Here is a 21,340-nt window from a genome sequence, read left to right on the forward strand (position 1 = left end):
AAGATTTGAAGTCACACATTTTGGAGTGACAAGGTGCCCTGGAGGCCAACAAAGAAACACTGGAAAAGGTAGGAATCTCCAGTGTCCAAAAGTAACCTTTTGCTCATTATGCCCTCATTACAATAAAATGATCCTTGCAGATTAGAAGAACCCATCCAGCACTAACACCATGACACCTCCGATCCAGACCAAATAAGGGCAAAAAAAATCCCTCCTCCCCTCGGGAAGGTGGAGCTGGGATGAAAATATGAAAATCAGGGACTACTACCCCAAGCCCTTCCCTCCCCAAGGAATATTCTGCCCATTCATTTTACACCCTGTGTAACCAACTTGCCAAAGAAGCTCAGGGCAGCTGCTCACCTGAGTCTGCCCGCTCTCCCCTTGAGAGTGCACTACCCATCCCTTAATAAATCCTCACTTTACTTTCTTAACTTCTGTGTCTTGTCTCTGAATTATTTCTGTGACAAGACAAGAACCTAATCACCTACAATAAAAACACTTGCTCATAAACATGGGGTATAGTGCCTGTCAGTGGTTTTCCACTGCAGTTGTGCTCCTTACACAAATGCTGCTCCATATCGTTGAGCCCCTTGGGTTTCTTTTCACCTTCCAAAAGAGAAAAAAACAAGAATAAAAGCAAAAGACTGTTTCTCATCCACAAGGCATATATAGGAGGGCAACACATCCACACACTGTCAGGAATGAAACTCTCAGTGAGCAGGGATGGTCTTTGGTAGGTAGAGAAGTTCCCACTCTGGGCAGGATCACAGACTCAGATCCCAGGCCCACTGACCACTGGCTGGCTGGTGACTGGTAAGACACGGTCTCAGGTGTCTTATCCCATTTTATGTGGCTATTAACAGAACCTAGAGATTGTGGTATGCCCATAAGATAATATTTATGGAAGAGTCTCGTAGAAAGGAAAGAACCTTATGAGAGCTGGCCAGCCAAAAATTTTTATTCAGATGGTTCTCAATTTGACACAACATTGTAAAATGACTATAACTCAATAAAAAATGTAAAAAAAACAAAATAAAATATAAAAAAATGGTTCTTTACTATTTAAAGTTATCTAAGGATCTTTGTTCTTTTTTTAATGGTATCCTACCAATTGGATAACAATGTCTTTGTTATTGTCACTTTTGTTGTCCTATTGAACTATTTTAACATTTAAAAGCCTAAAGATTATATTCCATTTTAAGTTGTATGCAAAATTGGGTGACTATTATAAGCATACACAGATCGAGTTTAACATAAAAGGGGAAAATATAAAAAATCAAAAGAATCTTATTGCTTTGTTATTAGTGTAATGGTTAATGATGATTCTTTCACTATATACCCATTGAAATTATTGATCAGTACATGAAGACTGGAAATGAAACACCTGGCATTCCTCTGAGTACCATTAACCAAATACCAGACTAACTTTTCCTCAAGCAATAGAACCATTTAATTATCGCCAATAACATCCAATCTCAGGATAGTTATTCTAGGTTCATGCAGCATCTCAAGGCTGTTACTGAAAAATTCAGTCTCCTTTCATTTTTCTCCTGCTGAATCCTCAAATTGTTGCCTTTTCCTTCTTAAGCTTGTTGTTTCATGATCTCAAAATGGCTTTGGAATTTGAGCCTTAGTGTCTTCATATGGCAGCATCTAAGGCAGGAAGAAAGGGAAAGGATGGTACAAGGAAGTCTCCACCTGTCTATTTTGATGGGAATTCGTATCACTCTCACAATTCATCCATCATCTTCATCTTTACAATGTGTAAACTAGGATAAGCCATGTGACCACCTCTAACCTCTAGAGATGTTGGGACACTTAGCCCTTGTCAAAGGGGAATGAGATCAGTCATTGGTTTAAACCTGTGCTGCTAGCCCAGTGGGCTACCTTCCCCGAGAACATTGCTACCCACCTGAACCCAAAACAACATCATGGCTCTGTTAGACAGAAAGAAAGGGGTAAGGTCATGCATACAGAAGTATTTAAATAGGTCTGTTCAGAAATGCAATAACTACTTCTAATCCAAGAATATTGAGAATTTTAAATAGATAAAATATAGGACAAGGTTTTAGAAAAGAAATACTTTAGTAAGACTACATTGCTAACATGTTAGATAAAATATGAATCTGTGTGTTCAACCCACTGTGAAGAGGGTTACATCATGAACTAAGATTTGAGAAATTCTATAAATATATTCACTAGAACTTGGGGATGAAATGCCTTTACTATTGCATAAGGGTTCTTTTATTGAATACAACTTGTTTTATGTTATAAAATTAGAAAATATGTAACTATTACAGGAAATTACTTCAAAAAGGTGTTCACTTGTAATATAAATAGCTTGGAATTAAGGTGAAGTGAAATAACTTACCGGCAGCAATTTGTTTTCTGGAAGTTTTGTTTTCAGTAAATGCTAAATATGATAAATGTTAGCAGGAAAACTCATTTACCATCTCAAGTATGGTACAAAAAAATGCTTTTCCTTTTTCTATTGTTTTAGATTTCTCATTAAGGAAACTAAATTAGGTAATCTGTTATGATAGTTACAACCGTAGATCAGATTGTTGGTGTTTTAGCATTATAGATGGCTAAATCCAATAACCAGCTGTGGGATAGAAAAATCTAATAGGGTAAACATAGTTATCACCTGTATTCAAAAATTAAAATACACATATTAATCACTTATATCTCGAGTTTCTAAATAGCTTCTCCATCAAACACAATTTGCATGAGTAATGAATGAATATGACTATATAAAAGGGTGCAAAAACATGTTTGAGTCAAGTATCATGTTTCCAAATTCATTAAATAAGGGTTTAGAAAATTAGATAATTGACAACAGAAATGTTTAATCTGATATCCAAAAGCTTGGAGTCTTCCATAATTTCTAGCCCAGTTTCAGACTAGCATTTCAGTCTGAAAACTTTTTCAACTCCTGTTTATTGCAGGCAGTAAGCACAGACCCTGTCCCAGTGAAATTACACTATGACAAATCGCACGATCAGGTCTGGGTGCTCAGCTGGGGTACCATGGACAAGGCTTCTCCGACACTACAGGTAAGTACTCTTCAGTATATTTGAGAAAATAGTGGTCTTTAAGCATTTAGATACCTAACGGATATTTATAACCATTTGACAATGATATTCTTCCATCTGAGAAATGTATTTTAAACACATCTAGATCTGCAAAGAAGGGGAAAAATTGTCAATACTCAAGTACCTTTTTTTGGATTGGAAAATGTTCTAGGTCATACTTACCAAGCATTAGATTTATGTGCAAAAATAATAACCTATGATGACAAAGCTCATGCCATTGGGAATAAAAAAAAAGTTATAGTTTACCTTTTGACAGTTCTGTACTTCCTTCTGATTTTCATGAGAATTTTATTGTTTCCATTTCTCTTTAAAATGGTGCCTGTTGGATGGGGCATGTGAGACAGAGACCAGGAGATTTGGACAGAATCTCAACTCAGGTCTCCATTTTCCTCCAAACACACATTATTTTACTCTCTGGGTGTAGGCTCATTTCTAATTGGGGTAAATGTGCTGTCATTTCTGTGGAATTTGCTTATATTTGAAATCGTTTATATGAGGACTTGACAGATATATATGTATATATATGTGTGTGCATACATTTTGACAATGACTCATTGTAGCAGTGTTAAGAAATTCCCCACATATTATCTAGCCATCTAAAATGGGTTCTTTTTCTCTGAAGTTCTAATTTAAAAATATGCTAATAAGATTCAGTGAATTTTTAAAATATTTGCTAGGTGGAAGTGAAAGGTTAGTCTCACATCTGAAAATATAAAATATAGGAATTGAGAATTGCTCTTAAAATAGTACATATACAAGATTTATTTAGATAAAGAGTGTATGTACATATTTCTGTATGTATAAAGACAGAGAGATAGACAGACAGACAGATAAGTGACTGGGTCTCGGAATCAGAGAACAGGTTGTGTCTTACTCATGGAAAGTGCTAGTTTTTATTTTCCATCCTCAACCCACACAGGGTGATGTGGTGAGTGACTAGAAGGAGACTGGAATCCCATGTCCCTAAGTTGTTTTAAGTCCCTCCCTTTGGTGTGAGAGAGAGAAAGAAAGACAGATACTCTGGCACGTGTGCAAACCTTCTCCTGGGAGAGGAGGGGTAGTCAGTGCGCTGGCACATCAGTAACAGCTTAGATGAGTTAAGCCTCTAAATCTCTCAGAAGCAATACTCCATCTCAGGCTTCCGAGACATTTTGGCTCGGCCCATCATCCTTTAACCAAGTTAGCCAATGCTTTCTGCTCAGAAAGACCTGACTCTGCAGAAATGTCAGAATAGTTACGGGTCATTGTCTCCCAAGAGGATTATCAGGAAATATCTCCCAAACAAATGGGATTTGAGTTTTGTTTGAAAAAAGGGAACTGACTTTCCTTTGGAGAAATTGAATTGAGCAAATCAGAACATGTGGGCAAGCTCTCTTTTTTGCTGGAGTGTCCCTGTGCCACAATATTGAAGTTACTGGAAAGAGACTGATGCTAGGGTGTGCAGGCTAGGAGACAGCTGTTTAGCCCTAATGCAGTAGAATGTATAATGGTACCCACTGACCCTTGAAGGTGCAGAAGCATTTTACCAAGGATCCAAACGCCCTCTTTTGTGCTTTCATGTTGAATATTATTAAATCTATACATCTTTGTCAATTAGGAAAGCCGTATATCTTATTTTCTCTGATATTTACAATTAACTCATAAAACCCTATGAATTGTCATAATTTTAGGTGATGAAGACAGTGATTTTCCATCTAGTGTTCTCAGACGAATTCTCAAAAAGATTTATCCTAGGTATTTTTAGAGGACATTTATGCCTTATGAAAATTTAAGAAATTCTGTAAAAAGCTAAAACTTATGAGTCCGTCATCTGCAGTTTTATGATCTTTGTGTAGTGTTTTTGCAAATGTACAATTAGAGAAGAAAATATCCTCAGAAAACAACTTGGAGTAAAATCTTCACACTCTGCTAGTGGCCAGGAAGTAAATCCCAGCGAGATGGGGTGATGGGGCAGATGGTGGCTCTGGGTTTGCAGAAGGTGTGGCACAGAGCGAGGCCAGCAAGGTTGTTGCCAGACTGGCCCTGTTGATTAAGGTGTATCACAGATCAACCTATGTCCTTAAAGTCAGTGGGTTCAGTCCTGAACCTGGCAATTCACCACTTCCTGCTCAATTCTACCAGTGAGAAGGACCTTGACCCATGAGGAATTAAAGCCCAGACTTACCCTGGGGAAGTGGCTTTGTCTTTTTACAACCTAGGACTATGCCAAGCACAGAAGAGACGTTCAGATAATCTTCAGTGGTGTGAAATATTTTTGCATCGTGCAAGTTTGCATTGTAAGTTTGGGATACAATACACATATTATAGCTTTGTTTGAGTATTAAATTCTGTGATGCCTGTAAACTATTCAGGACATATATTGAAACATAGCACGCTCTTAGTAAATATTATTATTATTATTATTATTATTATTATTATTATTATTATTATTACTTCTGTTAGTCTAAGTATTATTAATTTCAAATACACGTACATGCATTTTGAGAATTATATACTTCTATACAATCCAAAGGGAAGAAAATTTGGAGAGTTCCATTGGAATTAATCTTGTTGATTTTTATTAAAGTCTTTTAGGCATTATTATGAATGGCTAAAAACCAGGGAGGGGTTTCTCACTGAAACTCGTTAATAAAATAGATATAGTGTCTTTAAAATTTCATCACATATTTGGTTCTCTCCCCCTCTGGGCACATGGGGGTCTTCTTTTGGTTGGGTGGGGCCATATGATTAGTTCCGGCAAATAAGGCCTTTCATGAGTGGAAACATTCAAAGATCCTCCCTCATGAGCTGCTCCTTCCTCATGGGAAATGGAATGAAAATACTAGGAACAGTAGATATCCTGCCAGAGCCCTCTGGGGAAGCAACAGGTATGAAACAAAATCTTTGTATTCTAAGCCACTAAGATGTAAAGATTTGTTTCTGTTTCATTTATTTATTTTTTTTGACTGTCACGTAACTGCGTCTATCCTGATGGTTGTAATAATCCATTTTCTTGAAGTTGGCAAAATTTCCAATGGAACTCACGAAATTATACGCATTTGAATGAAGAAAAATTAACCTTTTTGGGAAAAAAAACCCTAAAAATAAAAATGCTATTTGCTTCTGTCTTAAAAACCTAAGGAAAACATTCAGTTTTGGGGGAGGAAATGCTACTTAATTTAGGCAGTCACTAGTTTAGGAAGTTTAATTTTGTGATAATATGTAGAAATGATTTAAAATGGAAAAATAAAGGCAGGAGAGTGCTTCAAAAGGCAAAATCCAGAGCAATGGCTTTGCAACAAGGGCAACAGAGCAAAGGTGGAGGTGTGAGAAATCAGGGAGGAGGAGCTGATAGAATTTGGTGTGCAATGGTGTATAAGGAATAAAGGAGCTCAAAAGTGGTGATCTTTTCTTTAATGAACTATGAGAGTTTCCAAGACCAATTAATGATGAATAGTTAGAAGAAACCTCTCTGATTAAAACTCACTTAAATCTGTTATTTTCTATGTGTAAAAGGAAAAAAAAGGTTCAAAGTATGGTGTTCTATTCTAAGATTTCTAAGAGCAAAAATAGTTCATGTGGTATTTTTTTTTAGTTCTCTGTTCTATGTTTCCAAATCTTTTATAGGAGGGGGAAGTTTTTATTTATCAGTTATTCCTCAAAAAAGCCATGGAGGGAGGAAGGGAGGATGGGAGGAAGGAAGGAAGGAGGGAAGGAAGGACGGATGGAAGGAAGGAGGAAGGAAGGAAAGAAGGATGGAAGGAAGGAAGAGAGGAAGGAAGGAGGGAAAGAAGGAGGGAGGAAGAGAGGAAGGAAGGAGGGAAGGAGGGAAGGGAGGAAGGGAGGAAAGGAACTGAAGAAGAAAGAAAGAAAAAGAAAGCAAGTGAGTATCTCATTTATCTCATACGTCCACTTTTTATTTTTCTCATTTTAGCAATAACATTTCTAGAATACATAAGTTACTTATATGCATGTTTTATATTTTAAGCAGACAAATCTTTTTCAATTTTTTTCTCTATAGCAGCAGCAGCTTCTACCTTGAAAATAAGCAACCGATTACAGAATTCCAAATTGCTTGATAATATACTAATTTGAGGGTGGGAATAAAGAGTCTAGGCAGACAACTGCCAAAGATTTACTTCACATCTGATGCTATGGAGGGCATGGTTTGCCAGGTCTAAATGTGCTGTTCCGTGTAGGTCATAACCCTGGCCAGCGGGAACACCCCTCACCACACCATCCACACCCAGCCGGTGGGAAAGCACTTTGACTGCGTGGACGACTTTTACATCCCCAGCCCCACACTTGTCGTCACCCACATGAGGTAAGTGCTAAGATGAGTACCCACTTTTTTTTTCAATAAGAAAAATTATTTACTTAAGATTTTTCTGGAGGGAGGTAATTCGGTTTATTTATTATCAGTTTTTTTTAACGGAGGTACTGGAGATTGAACCCAGGAACTCATGCATACTAGGCACATGCTCCACCACTGAGCTATACCCACTCCTTGTATCCATGTTTTGGTTTCTCTCTACTTCTGATAGAAAGCCATGGGAAATCACCAAAAGAAAAATTCAGTTACCCAACAAATAGACACATCATTGCACATGATTTAGCTTTGTCTCATCTGCCTGATGGACATTCATTTATCAATATGATGATGAATTTTGTGTGATGTACTTCCTTTTCTGTGTAATAGAGAAGTGAATTTACAAAGATATGGTTGCATTTTTAAATCGATGTTACAGTTCATATTTTTGCCAATTATCATTAAGATATTCTTATTAGGATTTTGCAAAATGCTGACATTTGAACTTGGCCTGAGTTCCTCCCAGAGAGGAGAGCCACTCTCATCACCACCTATTCAATGTATTGTAATAGCATTCTTGTATCGTTTTTGCCCATATAGGAATGAATATAACACTGTATTAGTGAGTATGGAAAGTTGAAATGTTTGAGGTCTATAAATGTTCATGACAGATGATTGGATAAATAAGATGTGATACACACATGCACACATATATACACAATGGAATATTACTCAGCCATTAAAAAGAATGAAACAATGCCATTTGCAGCAACATGGATAGACCTAGAGATTATCATATTAAGTGAAGTAAGTCAGAAAGAGAAAGACAAATATTATATGATATCACATATATGTGGAATCTGAAAAAAATGATGCAAATGAAGTTATTTACAAAACACAGACTCACAGATGTAGAAAACAAACTTATGGTTACCAAAGGGGAAAGTGGGGGTAAGGATAAATTAGGAGTTTGGGATTAGCAGATACACAGTACTGTACATAAAATAGATAAGCAACAAGGACCTACTATATAGCACAGGGAACTATATTCGATATCTTGTAATAACTATAATGAAAAAATATGAAAAAACATATATTTGTATAACTGAAACATTATGCTTTACACCAAAAACTAGCACAATGTTGTAAATCATATATACATCAATTAAAAAAATGTTTGAGGTCTGTACCCTCAGAAAACATGTTGGCATGTTTTATCTTTAAGTATTTACAAAAAAGTAAAAAAGTGATAACTTCCAATGATATCACTCTGAAGGTTCTGCAGAAGTGCTTTAAGTGATGAAAAGGGGGAGAATTTGTATATTGACAATTTCTGATACTATGTGTTTTGATAATGTATTCGAAACAATGTAAAGCAGTGCTTAGCAATATTAGTGAATCTGAAACAAACTAGTATTTTATTCTCTTTTTCAAGTAAATTTTGATGAGGGGAACTGCTTCAGATATGTTATATGAGCCATTATTTGGTTCTTGTGTACATTTGTTTCCCTTGAATTAAACTGAAAATTATCTCTTATAAAAGTTGGAGTTGTAAGAATTCTGAAAGAGTGCAGAATTCAACTTGGAAAAATAAAAAGGGAGATTCATAAATTAGAGTTGTGGCTCACAGTCAATTAAATTTAAACTGTTCTTTGTGCACCCAAATAGATGCTTTCCAAGAGTTTGATATATTTGTCAAGCAATTTATTATTGTTTTCAGAATGCCTATCATGTGCTTAGCAATAAAGAGATTAAAAATCATGATATACTGTCACAATTATTACATGTTTTTATGGAAAATAAGTAGAACTTAATGGAAATGCAGCATATTTGAAAAGCATTTGCATCAAAGTAATATTTAGCTCTGACTGCAAGCATTATAATCATTCAGAGACCAAAGAAATAAGAATATGAACTGAAAATTATCCCACTTGAGATGGTGTCTAAAATATATATAATGTTTTTATACTAATTGGATGAGGATCAAACGTCCTTTCATTGGCATTGAGTGTTATGATGAATAAATATGCTTTTGTTGTTTTCAAGTTGTTGGTAAATTATTACTAATCGATAATTTGATATGTAACATTTGCTTTTATTTATCTCATTCTCCTATTCCCTATCATTGTATCTGATATACTATTGTCAACTTTGTGTATTTTTTAAAAATACACTATTAATTCAATTATTTGGGTCCAAATTCCTGTGTCTATGACACTAATATGGTTAATAGTATATAGTTCTGGGTATTTTTTTCTCCTACAAGTATATTGTGTCATTAGGATAAAATAGCTATCAGGGAGAGGAGTCTAAATTTGTCTGAATAAAGTGAGTGCCATGAGTCATTTTGTGTTTGTATGTTTAACTGATACACTCTCAGAACTTAACATCTCTTTAGGGTCAAAATGATTACTACATATCTGAAGTTGGAGCTATTAATCATTACAAGAACATTCATATAATGTGAACACATATAAGGCAACGTTTTATTTAAGTTATTTCTATAACTTATGAGAAACACTGAAAAGTATGCTTGAGGATATTTTTAAACATCTTGATTTCATCTAGAGGGTGTATAGTGAAATGCACAAGTGTTTTGCCAATACTTGTGAGAAGACAAAATTAAATTATCACAATTCTACCTGCATACAGAGCCCCATTTGGAATGAATGTGAATGATCATCATGCTTCCTACTGTGTTTCACAGCAACTCTTCCTATTACTAAAGTGAAGAATAAGAATGGAAGGTAGCATGCATTTCCAAAAATAGATGTTTAAATATGTAAAGTGTTTTTAACATAATGAGGATTTATTACACATCAGGAGAACCTGAGGGTAGATGTGGTCTTTTCTCTTACCAATTCATGGAACGTTTTTCTGCCCAAATGTGGCATGTGTTCTGAGATTGCTTTTTCTATGAATTGCGTTTTTCCAAATTTGAGACTATTTTCTGACTATTGTGCTTGGTACATAGTCCAGGCCAGGCAGAAGATCTGATGCATAATATATGTTTAATTAGTATAAGTCTTCTTCCTCTGATCCCCCATCACACTAATCTGCTTTTCTTTCAGATGGCCATTTCAAATAATTTATATTTCCCATGTCTGAAAAATGTCTAGACAGGTGTCAGGATTTTATATCCTTAGTGACTCTAGACTGGTAGGCACTTAATTCATGTTTCTCATAGGAATGGAAATAAAGAAAGAAGGAACTGTTACACTCTTTCCTAAACCAGACTAGTAGTATTGAATGAAGACTGTATTTCTTTTTTTTTTAATTGAAGTATAATCAGTTTACAATGTTGTGTCAATTTCTAGTGTACAGCATAATGTTTCAGTCAGACATATACATACATCTACTCCCTTTCATATTCTTTTTCAGTATAGGTTACTAAAAGATATTGAATATAGTTCCCTGTGCTATATGGAAGAAACTTGTTGTGTGTCTATTTTATATATAGTAGTTAGTATCTACCAATATCAAACTCTTGATTTATCCTGTCCCACCCCATTTCCCCCTAGTAATCATAAGTTTGCTCTCTCTGTCTGTGAATCTGTTTCTGTTTTGTGAATAAGTACATTTGTGTCTCTCTTTTTTTTTTAAGAGTCCACCTGTAAGTGATATCATATGGTATTTTTCTTTCTCTTTCTGGCTTACTTCACTTAGAATGATGATCTCCACATCCATCCATATTGCTGCAAATGGCATGATTTTATTCTTTTTTATGGCTGAGTAGTATTCCATGGTGTAAATACAACTTCTTTATCCAGTCATCTGTCAATGGACATTTAGGTTGTTTCCATGTCTTGGCTATTGTAAATAGTGCTGCTATGAACATTGGGGTGCATGTGTCTTTTCAAATTAGAGTTCCCTCCAGATATATGCCCAGGAGTGGGATTGCTGAATCACATGGTAAGTCTATTTTTAATTTTTTTAAGGAATCTCCATGCTGTTTTCCATAATGGCTACACCAAACTACATTCTCACCAAGACTATTTCTTATGCACCTGATTTCTCAGCATCTTACATAGTGTGGGACATGCAGTGAGTTGGACATTAAGTATAGGGAATGGTGTGAAAGCTGTAAACTGCAGTAAGAAGGACTTATGTCTCCTATCAGACAGATCTAAGCCTTAATGTCCCAGCAACACTCTTTTCCTTTGGCTCTTGTGATCTCAGCCAGCTGACTTCATTTCTTTCTAGGGATAGGAATCATATAGTGTTTGAATGTTAAGTTGCCCGTAACAGCTGTGTCCAGATTACTCATAATCTACATTGGAACAAGAGCTTCCCTGAGATTAGCAGTGGTTTTGCTGAAAGTCTTTATTTTTCTCTGCTTGATTTCTTCTCATCTTTTTCTCCTTTTTTTTTTTTGGTCTATAATTCTCAGGTTTGTTTACTCTGTGAGGTAAATGGAAACTAAAGACTTTAAGAGAAACAAAATTACTTCCTAAATCTGTATTAAAAGATAAACTTGTAGCTTAAAAAAAAAATCATCCATCTTCACAAAATTGGGAATGTTGTTCACTTTTTAAGACCGTTTGAAATTCTCAGCACTTTAAAACTTCTTCAGAGCCTAACAGCAGGTGCCTTTTACAGTGGCCTGATGAATTTGAATTTCAGGAGACTAATTTTCATTTAAAAACTGCCTGAGAATGAGGGCCCACTTACTCATTCTCACAACTCAGCTGAATTCCATCCCATCCTGAGTGACACAGCCCAGGCCACACACCATTCTTTCTATTTTATACTAGAGGGTAAGAGCTTCTTAGTGAAAAATCCCTTCTGTGGGGTTTGCTTATCACTCCTTCTCTATAGCAATCTGAAAATAACCTGAGCCCTAGGCTGGGTACACATCTAGGCTCAGCCACACCAGTGCCACCGATGTTTGTGCTAAATCAGAATGGTCTCCAAACAGCTGAGTTCTGGCCAATGAAGCAAGTTTGCGTCCTTTCTTTCCTCATTCTTGAATTTGATTGCTTGTGCAGAAAAACCCCAGACCAGCAGGCAACTATTCTTTAAAAATTGCGTGTGTGAACCCCTGTTGTGAATACAATTTAGTTTCACTAAACTACTCTTCCTGGAAGATGAGAGAGTGTATTACACTCCTGTCTCCCCATTAGTTCCTGCACTTCTGAAAGGGATTGACTAAACGCTGATTGACTAAACCTTTATTTTTAAAAGGCTATTAAAACACGTAATGGATACTTTTAATACACCAGAGTGTGAGTTGGTGAATTCATCCCCCAAATATTTAGAAAAAGTATAAAGTACTTGAAATTGACGTAATAACACAAACGATTTTCTGATGTTTATTGAAGTACATTGATCTCAATCACTCTAAAATTATATGCTTATTTGCTTTTAAGTAAGAATAAAACATTTTATATCTTACATTCTGTTATTTTTTACAAAAATAGTTCTGTTGAATATTTAATAAATGATGTGTGTTTCACATTAGTAATTCATCAGGCATTTCAGTTAACTGGCAATGTGTATTAGGTAGACACTCATTTTTCAGACTGGCAGTTCATAGAGAATTTTCTTTAAAAACCTTAAATTTCAATAAGTGATTAACAAACCATGAATCATAGTTCTAAAGTTGAAGAGATTATGCAGTACAAAAGGACCGTGTTTTGTAATGACATGAGAAATATTAATTTCTTATATGAAGAATTTAAATTTGGAATTATGTCTTATTCTATGTACAAAATATCCAGATAGGTAAAATGAAAAGAGACTGTAAAAAATGAAAATATGTATGTAATTCTCAGAAGAATCAATTATGTCTATTAATATTATAAAAAATGAAATAAGTTATTATTTTTTCATCAAAGTGCTCTACAGATGTCAAGCAAAATGTTTCACTTTCCTAAAAATTTGATTTCACAGAACTGTTATTATATCATTACATGTAAATAGATATATTTGAATAGTATTATAGTTCCACTACTCTTAATTTTTTAATGATATGGCTAATGCATGGGAATTTAATAATTTTGTTATCAATTTTTTAAAGTAGCCAGATATTAAATACTAATTTAAAAATAAATTTTCTTTCAGAAAAAATAGTTGTGTTTCAATGATTGGATTAAACATCAAAGCAACTAAATTTTTAAAAGAATAGATATTTACATAAATTATTGTTTTATTTTTGGAACCACTCTGAAGACAGTAATTAAATGTCAATTTCTTATAATATGTGTAAAGATTACAATTTACAGTACAGCTGCCACTAGTATTTGCATATAAGAAATGAAAAACAGTAGATTTGCCAGTAATTTATCATGTTATCATTTTTTTTTTTATTTTGTGTAAGTATTTAGAGGGGTGAGGATACTTGAAAGAATAAGAAGAGGAACTAATGAGGAGGCAGAATGACAACCAATGAGTGAAGAAACATTTCCACTGGATGTCCCTGAAAAATCTTAGGTCATACTTCCAAAAAGGATTTATTTTGGGGAGTTAGCGGACGAAAGTAAGAACTACATGGGGGCCAATGTGGTCAGAGCAGGGGAATTTGATAAAGTTTAGTACAAGATACTAAGAAAGCCATCAAGTAAAGCTACCAGAAATGCAAAAATCAGCAGAAGTCTCTTTTAGAGCTTTTGACTTGTCATGAAAAAAACAGGTGGAAGATAAGAAAAAGGATTAACAGCAAGATGTTTTTACCTCGGTTGCAAGGGCACAGCTAACATTTGGGCTATTTAAGGCTTTACGTAGAAATTCTTTAAAATTTCACGGACTAAAATAATACCTTTGATAAATTTAAAACACATGATGAAAAAAGACATATTTACAGCCTGACCCTCATAGCACCTGCAAATCACGCCTCTCCCATCTCTTGTCCACTCTCAGATTGAAGTGCAACTAGGAACAGATTTAATCCCATTTCATTCAAGTCTGCCAGTGTCAATTGGCACAGAGGACACTTACAGTAAATGCAAGAAGGCAGTTATTTCTGATGTACATGTCTACTCCAGGACTAGTTCTATAAGTAGAAAGGAAACTTAGCAACTGAGGTAACACTATTGCTATCAGAGATGCTTTGAAAGGCTTACTTACTCTTGAAATCACGCCCCCAGCACTACCATTTGATCTTATTGCCTAGAATTTCAAACCACTTCTCCCATTTCTTTGGGTTATATTTTCCTAGACATCTACCTCTAAAGTGCTCCTATTTCTTGAGGCAAAAATGGAACGGATGGGAATTTGACATTTTTATGATTATTTTTCTTCATGGATGATCGATTGATTACATAGTGTCTTAAAATTAATTGTTGTTCATTAGACGTGTGTGTGTGTGTGTGTGTATTTCAGTCAATGATTACATGATAAGCAATAAGATAAATAAGTATATTTGTAAATCCCAGTGATGAGGAGAGCTTGACGGCAACTGGTACTTATATAAACATTCGAAAAATGCCAGGCGCCACACTTTTGTCTTCCTCTACATTTGACCTGCTAACCAAAACAAAGAAACAAACAGCAAATAATGTTCCAGTAGTTTCCTTGTGAAAACTCCTCTCTCTCCCATCACGTACCCCAAGATGAAATTAGTTCCAATGAATATCTCAGATTGCATAATTCAGGATCCTGTGGAAAGTGGACCTCAATAGTATTCTTCAATTTGGGTGGGCTGGAAAGGACAACGTTAACTGGAGGCACTCTTTTAGAGCCCTCAAAATTCGAATGAGTGCTGGCAATCAAATATAGCAATAGGGGACTGAGGACTTATCCAGGGTCAGATCCGCCATGATCCCCATACAACCAATGGCTATGTCTGCACTGCAGGGAATAAAGAAAAATGAAATAGCAGGTAGCAGGCATCGTTCTGCTGGCCTGGAGAGAGGTCTGGAGCACTGCTTTTCCATTATAAATTACAGCAAGAAAATGATTAAGAAGGGATTGGGTTTGATATATGTTTCCTTAAAGCTTCTCCAAGGGAAAAATAAACATTCTGGGAAAGTGAAAGTTAAAGTAAAGTATGTCACCATCCCTCATATTTTATCAAATCTGTTAAAGCCAAATTATATATATGGCTGGCCATATATCAAGACAGCTCTGCACTTGTGACTTGATTCATGGACAGGCCAGGTGCATAGAGATAGTTTCAGCACTAAAATTACCTGGTTGCATTGAAATCCAAGCACATCGGAAATTGAAAACATCAGTTGTTCCATGACATTTTAGGAAAACTATGCTCTCAGAGTGATAAGCAGCAACTGAGATTCTTTCCAAAAATGGGTCTTAGATAAAGATCTCGCAAAGTCACAATTCAGAGTAGTTCAGGGTTTCTTTTCTCCCTTCATTCTTTTTTTTCCCATTTTTTTTTAAGTTGAAGTATAGTCCGTTTACAGTGTTGTGTCAGTTTCAGGTGTATGGCATAATGTTTCAGTCATACATGTACATACATGCATTCATTTTCATTATAGGTCACTACAAGATGTTGACTATAGTTCCCTGTACTATCAGAAGAAACTTGTTTATTTACTCCCATCATTCTTAGATACTAATTCCTCCCACAAAGACAAATAAACTGACAAACAAAAGGGATTCCAAATATCCCAGGAGCTGGAACTTTTTCTCTCTATTCTCTTAAATAGTGAATGTTGGAAACACGCAAATTCTGAAACCGTGACCTTCCCTTTCCCAGTGTCTCTGAGCCTCTTTTTCCCCAGTCCACTCTACACAAACACAAACTCCTGATTGTCAGGATCTGCCACCTCTCGGGGTCATTACATTCCCAGAGCCCAGGGCACTATCTGAAAAAGAGAAAAGCCCAGTCATAAATTGTTTATTAAGCAAATTACATACTTTTACGAGTACATGTGCACACACATATGTAAATCATTGCTGACAAATCTTCCTGCATGCTTACATGGGTGCAAAGTTTCTTCTACATAAACACAATTTTCTTCATCTTATTTCAAAGAAGTGAATGCAATATACCCTTCGAGCTTTGACTTGTAATGCCATTCTTCTGCTTTCATTACAGTTACTGGATTTGCTTTTAAGCTGTACTTTCAACCTTCTTTAGCATATTAGTACAGCCCACACAGGGAGTGTAAAATGCTTAAGACATAATATCGCTGCGTGCTTGCAGCCTAGTGTTGTGTGTGTGTGTGTATTTGGTTTATCTTCACTGCTTCCTGTGTTAGAGAGCTGTGTCTGCTTCCCCACTTGGTCTCTACCCCATATGAACTATCTCCATCTCAATCTTGAAAAGAAAGGGCCTATTGCCTGTGTTAATGAGTCAAAACTCATTCTACTCGCCACACGACAGGCTAATAAGTTGGGAGGTGAGGTGTTGGAGCAAGGAATAACAACTTCATTTAGAAAGCCAGCACACCAAGAAGATGGGGGACTAATGTCCTGGAGAACCATCTTCCCCCTGTCAGAATTCAGGCTCCCTTTATATTGAAAAGGGGAGGGGGTGTGGTTGCTTGTGGCAAACTTCTTGGTGTCAGAATCCTTTGTTCTTGCAGCTGTCTACATCGGTCAGGTCATGATATTCCTGGAAACCTCCAACAGGACATATGCTATTTTCTGTCCTGCAACTTTTTATCTCTATGAATGGAAAAGTGTTGCACCCTTAAAGGACAGAGCTTTGAGAGTGGACTATCCTGTACATTTCAGGGTCTAGGCAACATTCTTTTTTACAAAAGGTGCAGAATCAGCATGACTGAGCCCAGGAAACAGAGCACAGGGTTGGAGCTAAAGGACAGATCCAATATGGAGTCATATTTGTTCTTTTCTATTACACCCCAAGTGGATGAACCTCTTTTGAAAGAACATTCCCTTAGATGAGTATCCTGTATTAACTGCAATGTTTTTGTCATATGGGAAATAAGGTTGGGTTTAAACGCAAGGTATATTTGAAACACAAGGATTTCATTATTTTAAAAAAGGAAAAGTTTTGCACAGTTATATTAGTAGACTCCCAAGTTCTACAAGTTAATAAAACCTCTAACTAGATTTGCTCTGTGGCATTTTTTCCTGAAGAAATCAATGGAGCAATAATGACATGTAATTAGAAACACTCTACATTGCAGATCTGCCTCCTGAGTTTTATTATGCAAAGTAAGATAGCTCTTGCTTCTTCCCTCAGAGGTCCTCATGCCAACTCATCAAAGTGTTCTGTAAAACATAGGGTCGTCCATTTACGGGACCCAGTATTCTGCTTAGGAGAGAGCTGTGATGTATTCATAGCACTTTTCTATGTACTTTTCCCCTTTGTCATATATGATTTGGGATTTTGCTAGAAATGGTAAATCAAACTTAGTTTACCCTGAATGAGTGAATGATAATGGCTACCTAGATTGCTTGGGTTTCTTTGTTTAGTAGTAAAAACAGACTCAAATAACAATTATGATGAATGAGGAAATACATCAGAAGTTACGATACAGTATGATGTTTCACAAGAGGGAGGCAGGGCTTATCCTGAGACCTGAGGTAATTTCTTAAATGAATCTCATGTGTGCATTGCAGGATCTGTTTTATACATTTATTCAATTGATTAGACTATAACATTCTGAAACAGCAGATAAATCATTAATCAATTCTCACAAAACATGTATATAAAACAATAATGTGTACAAGATTTCTAATTCTTTCTATCTTTAAGTGGATATGTTACCAAGTCCAAACTCATTCTGCTTGCCACGTGAAAGGCCAGTGAATCAGGAGACGAGGTGTTAGGGCAAGGAATAGTGACTTTATTTGGAAAGCCAGCAGACTGAGAAGATGGCAGACTAATGTCCTGGAGAACCATCTTCCCCCAGTCAGAATCCAGGCTCCTTTTATACTGAAAAAAGGAGGGGATGTGGTTGGTTGTGGCAAACTTCTTGGTGTAGGAATTCTTTGTTCTTGCAGCTGTCCATCTGGGTCAGATTATGGTGTACCTTCAACAAAACAAACGTTATTTTCTATTCCGCAACTTGTTACCTTTATATGAATGGAAAAGTGTTACACCCTTAAAGGTCAGAGCCTTGAGGATGGGCTCTCCTGTCTATTTCAGGCTCCAGGCAACATCCTTTTACAAAAGGTGCAGAACTAGCGTGACGGAGCCCAGGAAACAGAGCACAGCATTAAAATCACAGGAACAGATCCAATATGAAGTGAGATTTGTTCTTTTCTATTACAGATATATTATTTTTCTGTTGAAGGAAGGTGATATATTTTACCATAACATCTAATTCTCTGAATTCATGATTTTTTCTTGATGAAATGTTTTATTAAAATGTTAAAACTTTAAATACAAGTATCATAACCAAAAAACTCCCTTTTGAATGGTGAACTCCTGTGTGACTGAACAAAGCAATGCTATTAAATAATTTTGTCTTTGAAAATACATGCATAAATTAATTATAGCAGTCAGAATATTTTGAAAAGTTTATGTGAATGTGGCTAAAATGCTTAGTTCACATCTACACCACATTCTTTTCTCTTTTTTTGGCATAAAAACAAATTTATTTTAAATGGAGTAATAGTGGTAGTGGTAGGGGGTGTCTTTAGAAGGACAACATTGGTGGCACTGATATCCTCTGTCTTTACAATGATTAGAGGCTGGAAAAACTATTCCGTGTGATTCCACTTGAGTTAATATTTTGTCCCATTTTAACTTAGTTGTCAACCTCTGGCTGTAGCCTCCCTATGGCTATTCATGTAGGAAAAAAGAAACTGGGTACTGTGAGTCAATCAGAGAATGTCTAGATAAATGCATTCCTTTCTTTAAATGAAAAATGCTCACTTGTTAACTTTCACTCGTTATGTTACAATGTTCCATCTCTTGCTACTTTTATTGAAAAAAAATAATCAGGCAGCATGATGTCAGGTTTGGTTCAAGCAAAACTGAAGTACATGAAAAGAATATCACAGAGCCTTTAAATTTAACTATAACAAAAAACCCCACCAAATTAGTACTTATATTGAGAAAACTTCTCTGAAGTCTAATCTGTCCTCAGTCGTGAGTAGACACATTCACCATAACCACTGAGTATATTAAAAATATTAGGCAATAAACATTAAACTGCCAGGGTTTTATCCTTTGGTGTTTACACCAGTATGGTGTAGGGTATACAGGCCTCCAAAATGAATAGAAACAGTGTCGAGGGAAGTAAAAAATGGTAGTTGCCTTAAGTAACCCTTAAAACTGCTTGTGTGGAGAATAGGGAACCCTCTTACATTGTTGGTGGCAATGTCATTTGGTGTAGCCATTATGGGAAACAGTATGGAGATTCATCAAAAAACTAACAATAGCCTTACCATAAGATCTAGAATCCTACTCCTGGGCATATATCCAGAATGAATTTTAATTCAGAAAAGTACTTGCACCCCAATGTTCATAGCAGCACTATTTACAATAGCCAAGACATGGAAACAGCCTAAATGTCCATCAACAGATGACTGGATAAAGAAGATGTGGTATATTTATATAATGGAATACTACTCAACCATAAGAAGAATAAAATAATAGCATCTGCAGCAACATGGATGGACCTGGAGATTATCATTCTAAGTGAAATAAGGCAGAAAGAGAAAGAAAAATACCGTATGATATCACTCACATGTGGAATCTAAAAAAAATAAAAAGGCAAATCAACTTATTCATAAAACAGAAACAGACTCACAGAAATAGACAAGAAACTTATGGTTACCAGAGGATAAAGGGGGTGGAAAGAGATAAATTTAGAGTTCCAGATTTGCAGATACTAACTACTATCTATAAAATAAACAACAAATTTCTTCTGTAGAGCACAGGGAGCTCTATTCAATACCTTGTAGTAAACTATAATGAAAAGAATATGAAAATGAATAGATGTATATATGTGTATGACCGAACTGTTATGCTGTGCACCAGAAGTTGACACAACATTGTAAACTGACTATACTTCAATTAAAAAAAAAAAACTGCTTGTTGAATTAGGTATGCTGAAAATCTCCTCTTTTTTGTTTAGACTGAAGTTAAATTTCTCCCTTTTTCCCTGTATTTTGGAAATTTCATTTCTTTTTTTTTTTTTGAGAGAAAAAGGGATAATGAAAAGGACTTGGATTTTTTTTTTCCATATTGACAACTGGTTTTCCAGAAAATGGTCTAAAATTACAGCAATTCATTTTTTGTCATGATGTAAAGCTTATTTTCAAGCTTATGTAATTTTCAATACCTAAATATAGCTTTTAGTTTTTTGGGAACAAAAAAGAATCAGAGTTTACCTATACTATGACTGTGAAAGTAGCAGGCTGATTTATATAATTAAACCAAGAAAATCCTGACACAACCTAGATTTTTCCCTTAATAAGTCAAGATCATTTATCAGTTTTGAGTGAAAGGACACATTGCCTATGGTTTTAATTAGTTAAAGTATTCATTGTTAAAATTCTGCTTAAAAACTTAGTTGCATTACTATCAAATACATAATTTTGATCCCTGAATAATTTTTAATTAAAAAAGAGCTCACCCGAACTCACTTAACTGATACATGAAAATAACAAGAACATGAGTTATTGGTTTATATAGAAAAATGATGTTAAGAAATATAGATACATACATTTTATTTTTTTTTAATTAAAAGACTTTATTCTTTTAGAGCAGGTTCAGGTTCACAGCAAAACTGAGCAGAAAATACAGAGAGTTTGCACATAGCCCTCCCCACCCTCACATACTCCCCTGCCCTCAGCATCCCTCATCAATGTGGCATATTTGGTACAATCAGTGAACCAACATGAACACATATTATCAGCCAGAGTCCATAGTTTACATCAGGGCTCACTCTTCATGTACATTCTATGGCTTTTGACAAATGCATAATGACATGTACCCACCACTATAATATCATACAGAATAATTTAATCGCCCTAAAAATCCCTTGTGCTCCATCTGTTCCTTCCTCCCTCCCTCCCTCTCCCCAAACCCCTGGAAACCACAGTCTTTTTATTGTTCCTGTAGCTGTGCCTT

General features: G+C 35.6%; 1 protein-coding gene across 2 annotated transcripts in view; it reads left to right on the forward strand.

Annotated features, from left to right (window-relative positions):
* The window catches only part of FSTL5 (follistatin like 5), a 667,511-nt gene that overhangs the window by 607,689 nt on the left and 38,482 nt on the right, over positions 1 to 21,340 (forward strand). For both annotated transcript variants that reach the window (XM_032465748.1, XM_032465755.1), the window contains 2 exons: positions 2,949 to 3,056; positions 7,274 to 7,398. In XM_032465748.1, coding sequence (XP_032321639.1) covers positions 2,949 to 3,056; positions 7,274 to 7,398 — 233 coding nt within the window. The remainder of the gene's footprint in view (positions 1 to 2,948; positions 3,057 to 7,273; positions 7,399 to 21,340) is intronic.

This window comes from Camelus ferus, chromosome 2, assembly GCF_009834535.1.
Source record: "Camelus ferus isolate YT-003-E chromosome 2, BCGSAC_Cfer_1.0, whole genome shotgun sequence".
In the NCBI taxonomy this organism is placed as follows: Eukaryota; Metazoa; Chordata; class Mammalia; order Artiodactyla; family Camelidae; genus Camelus; species Camelus ferus.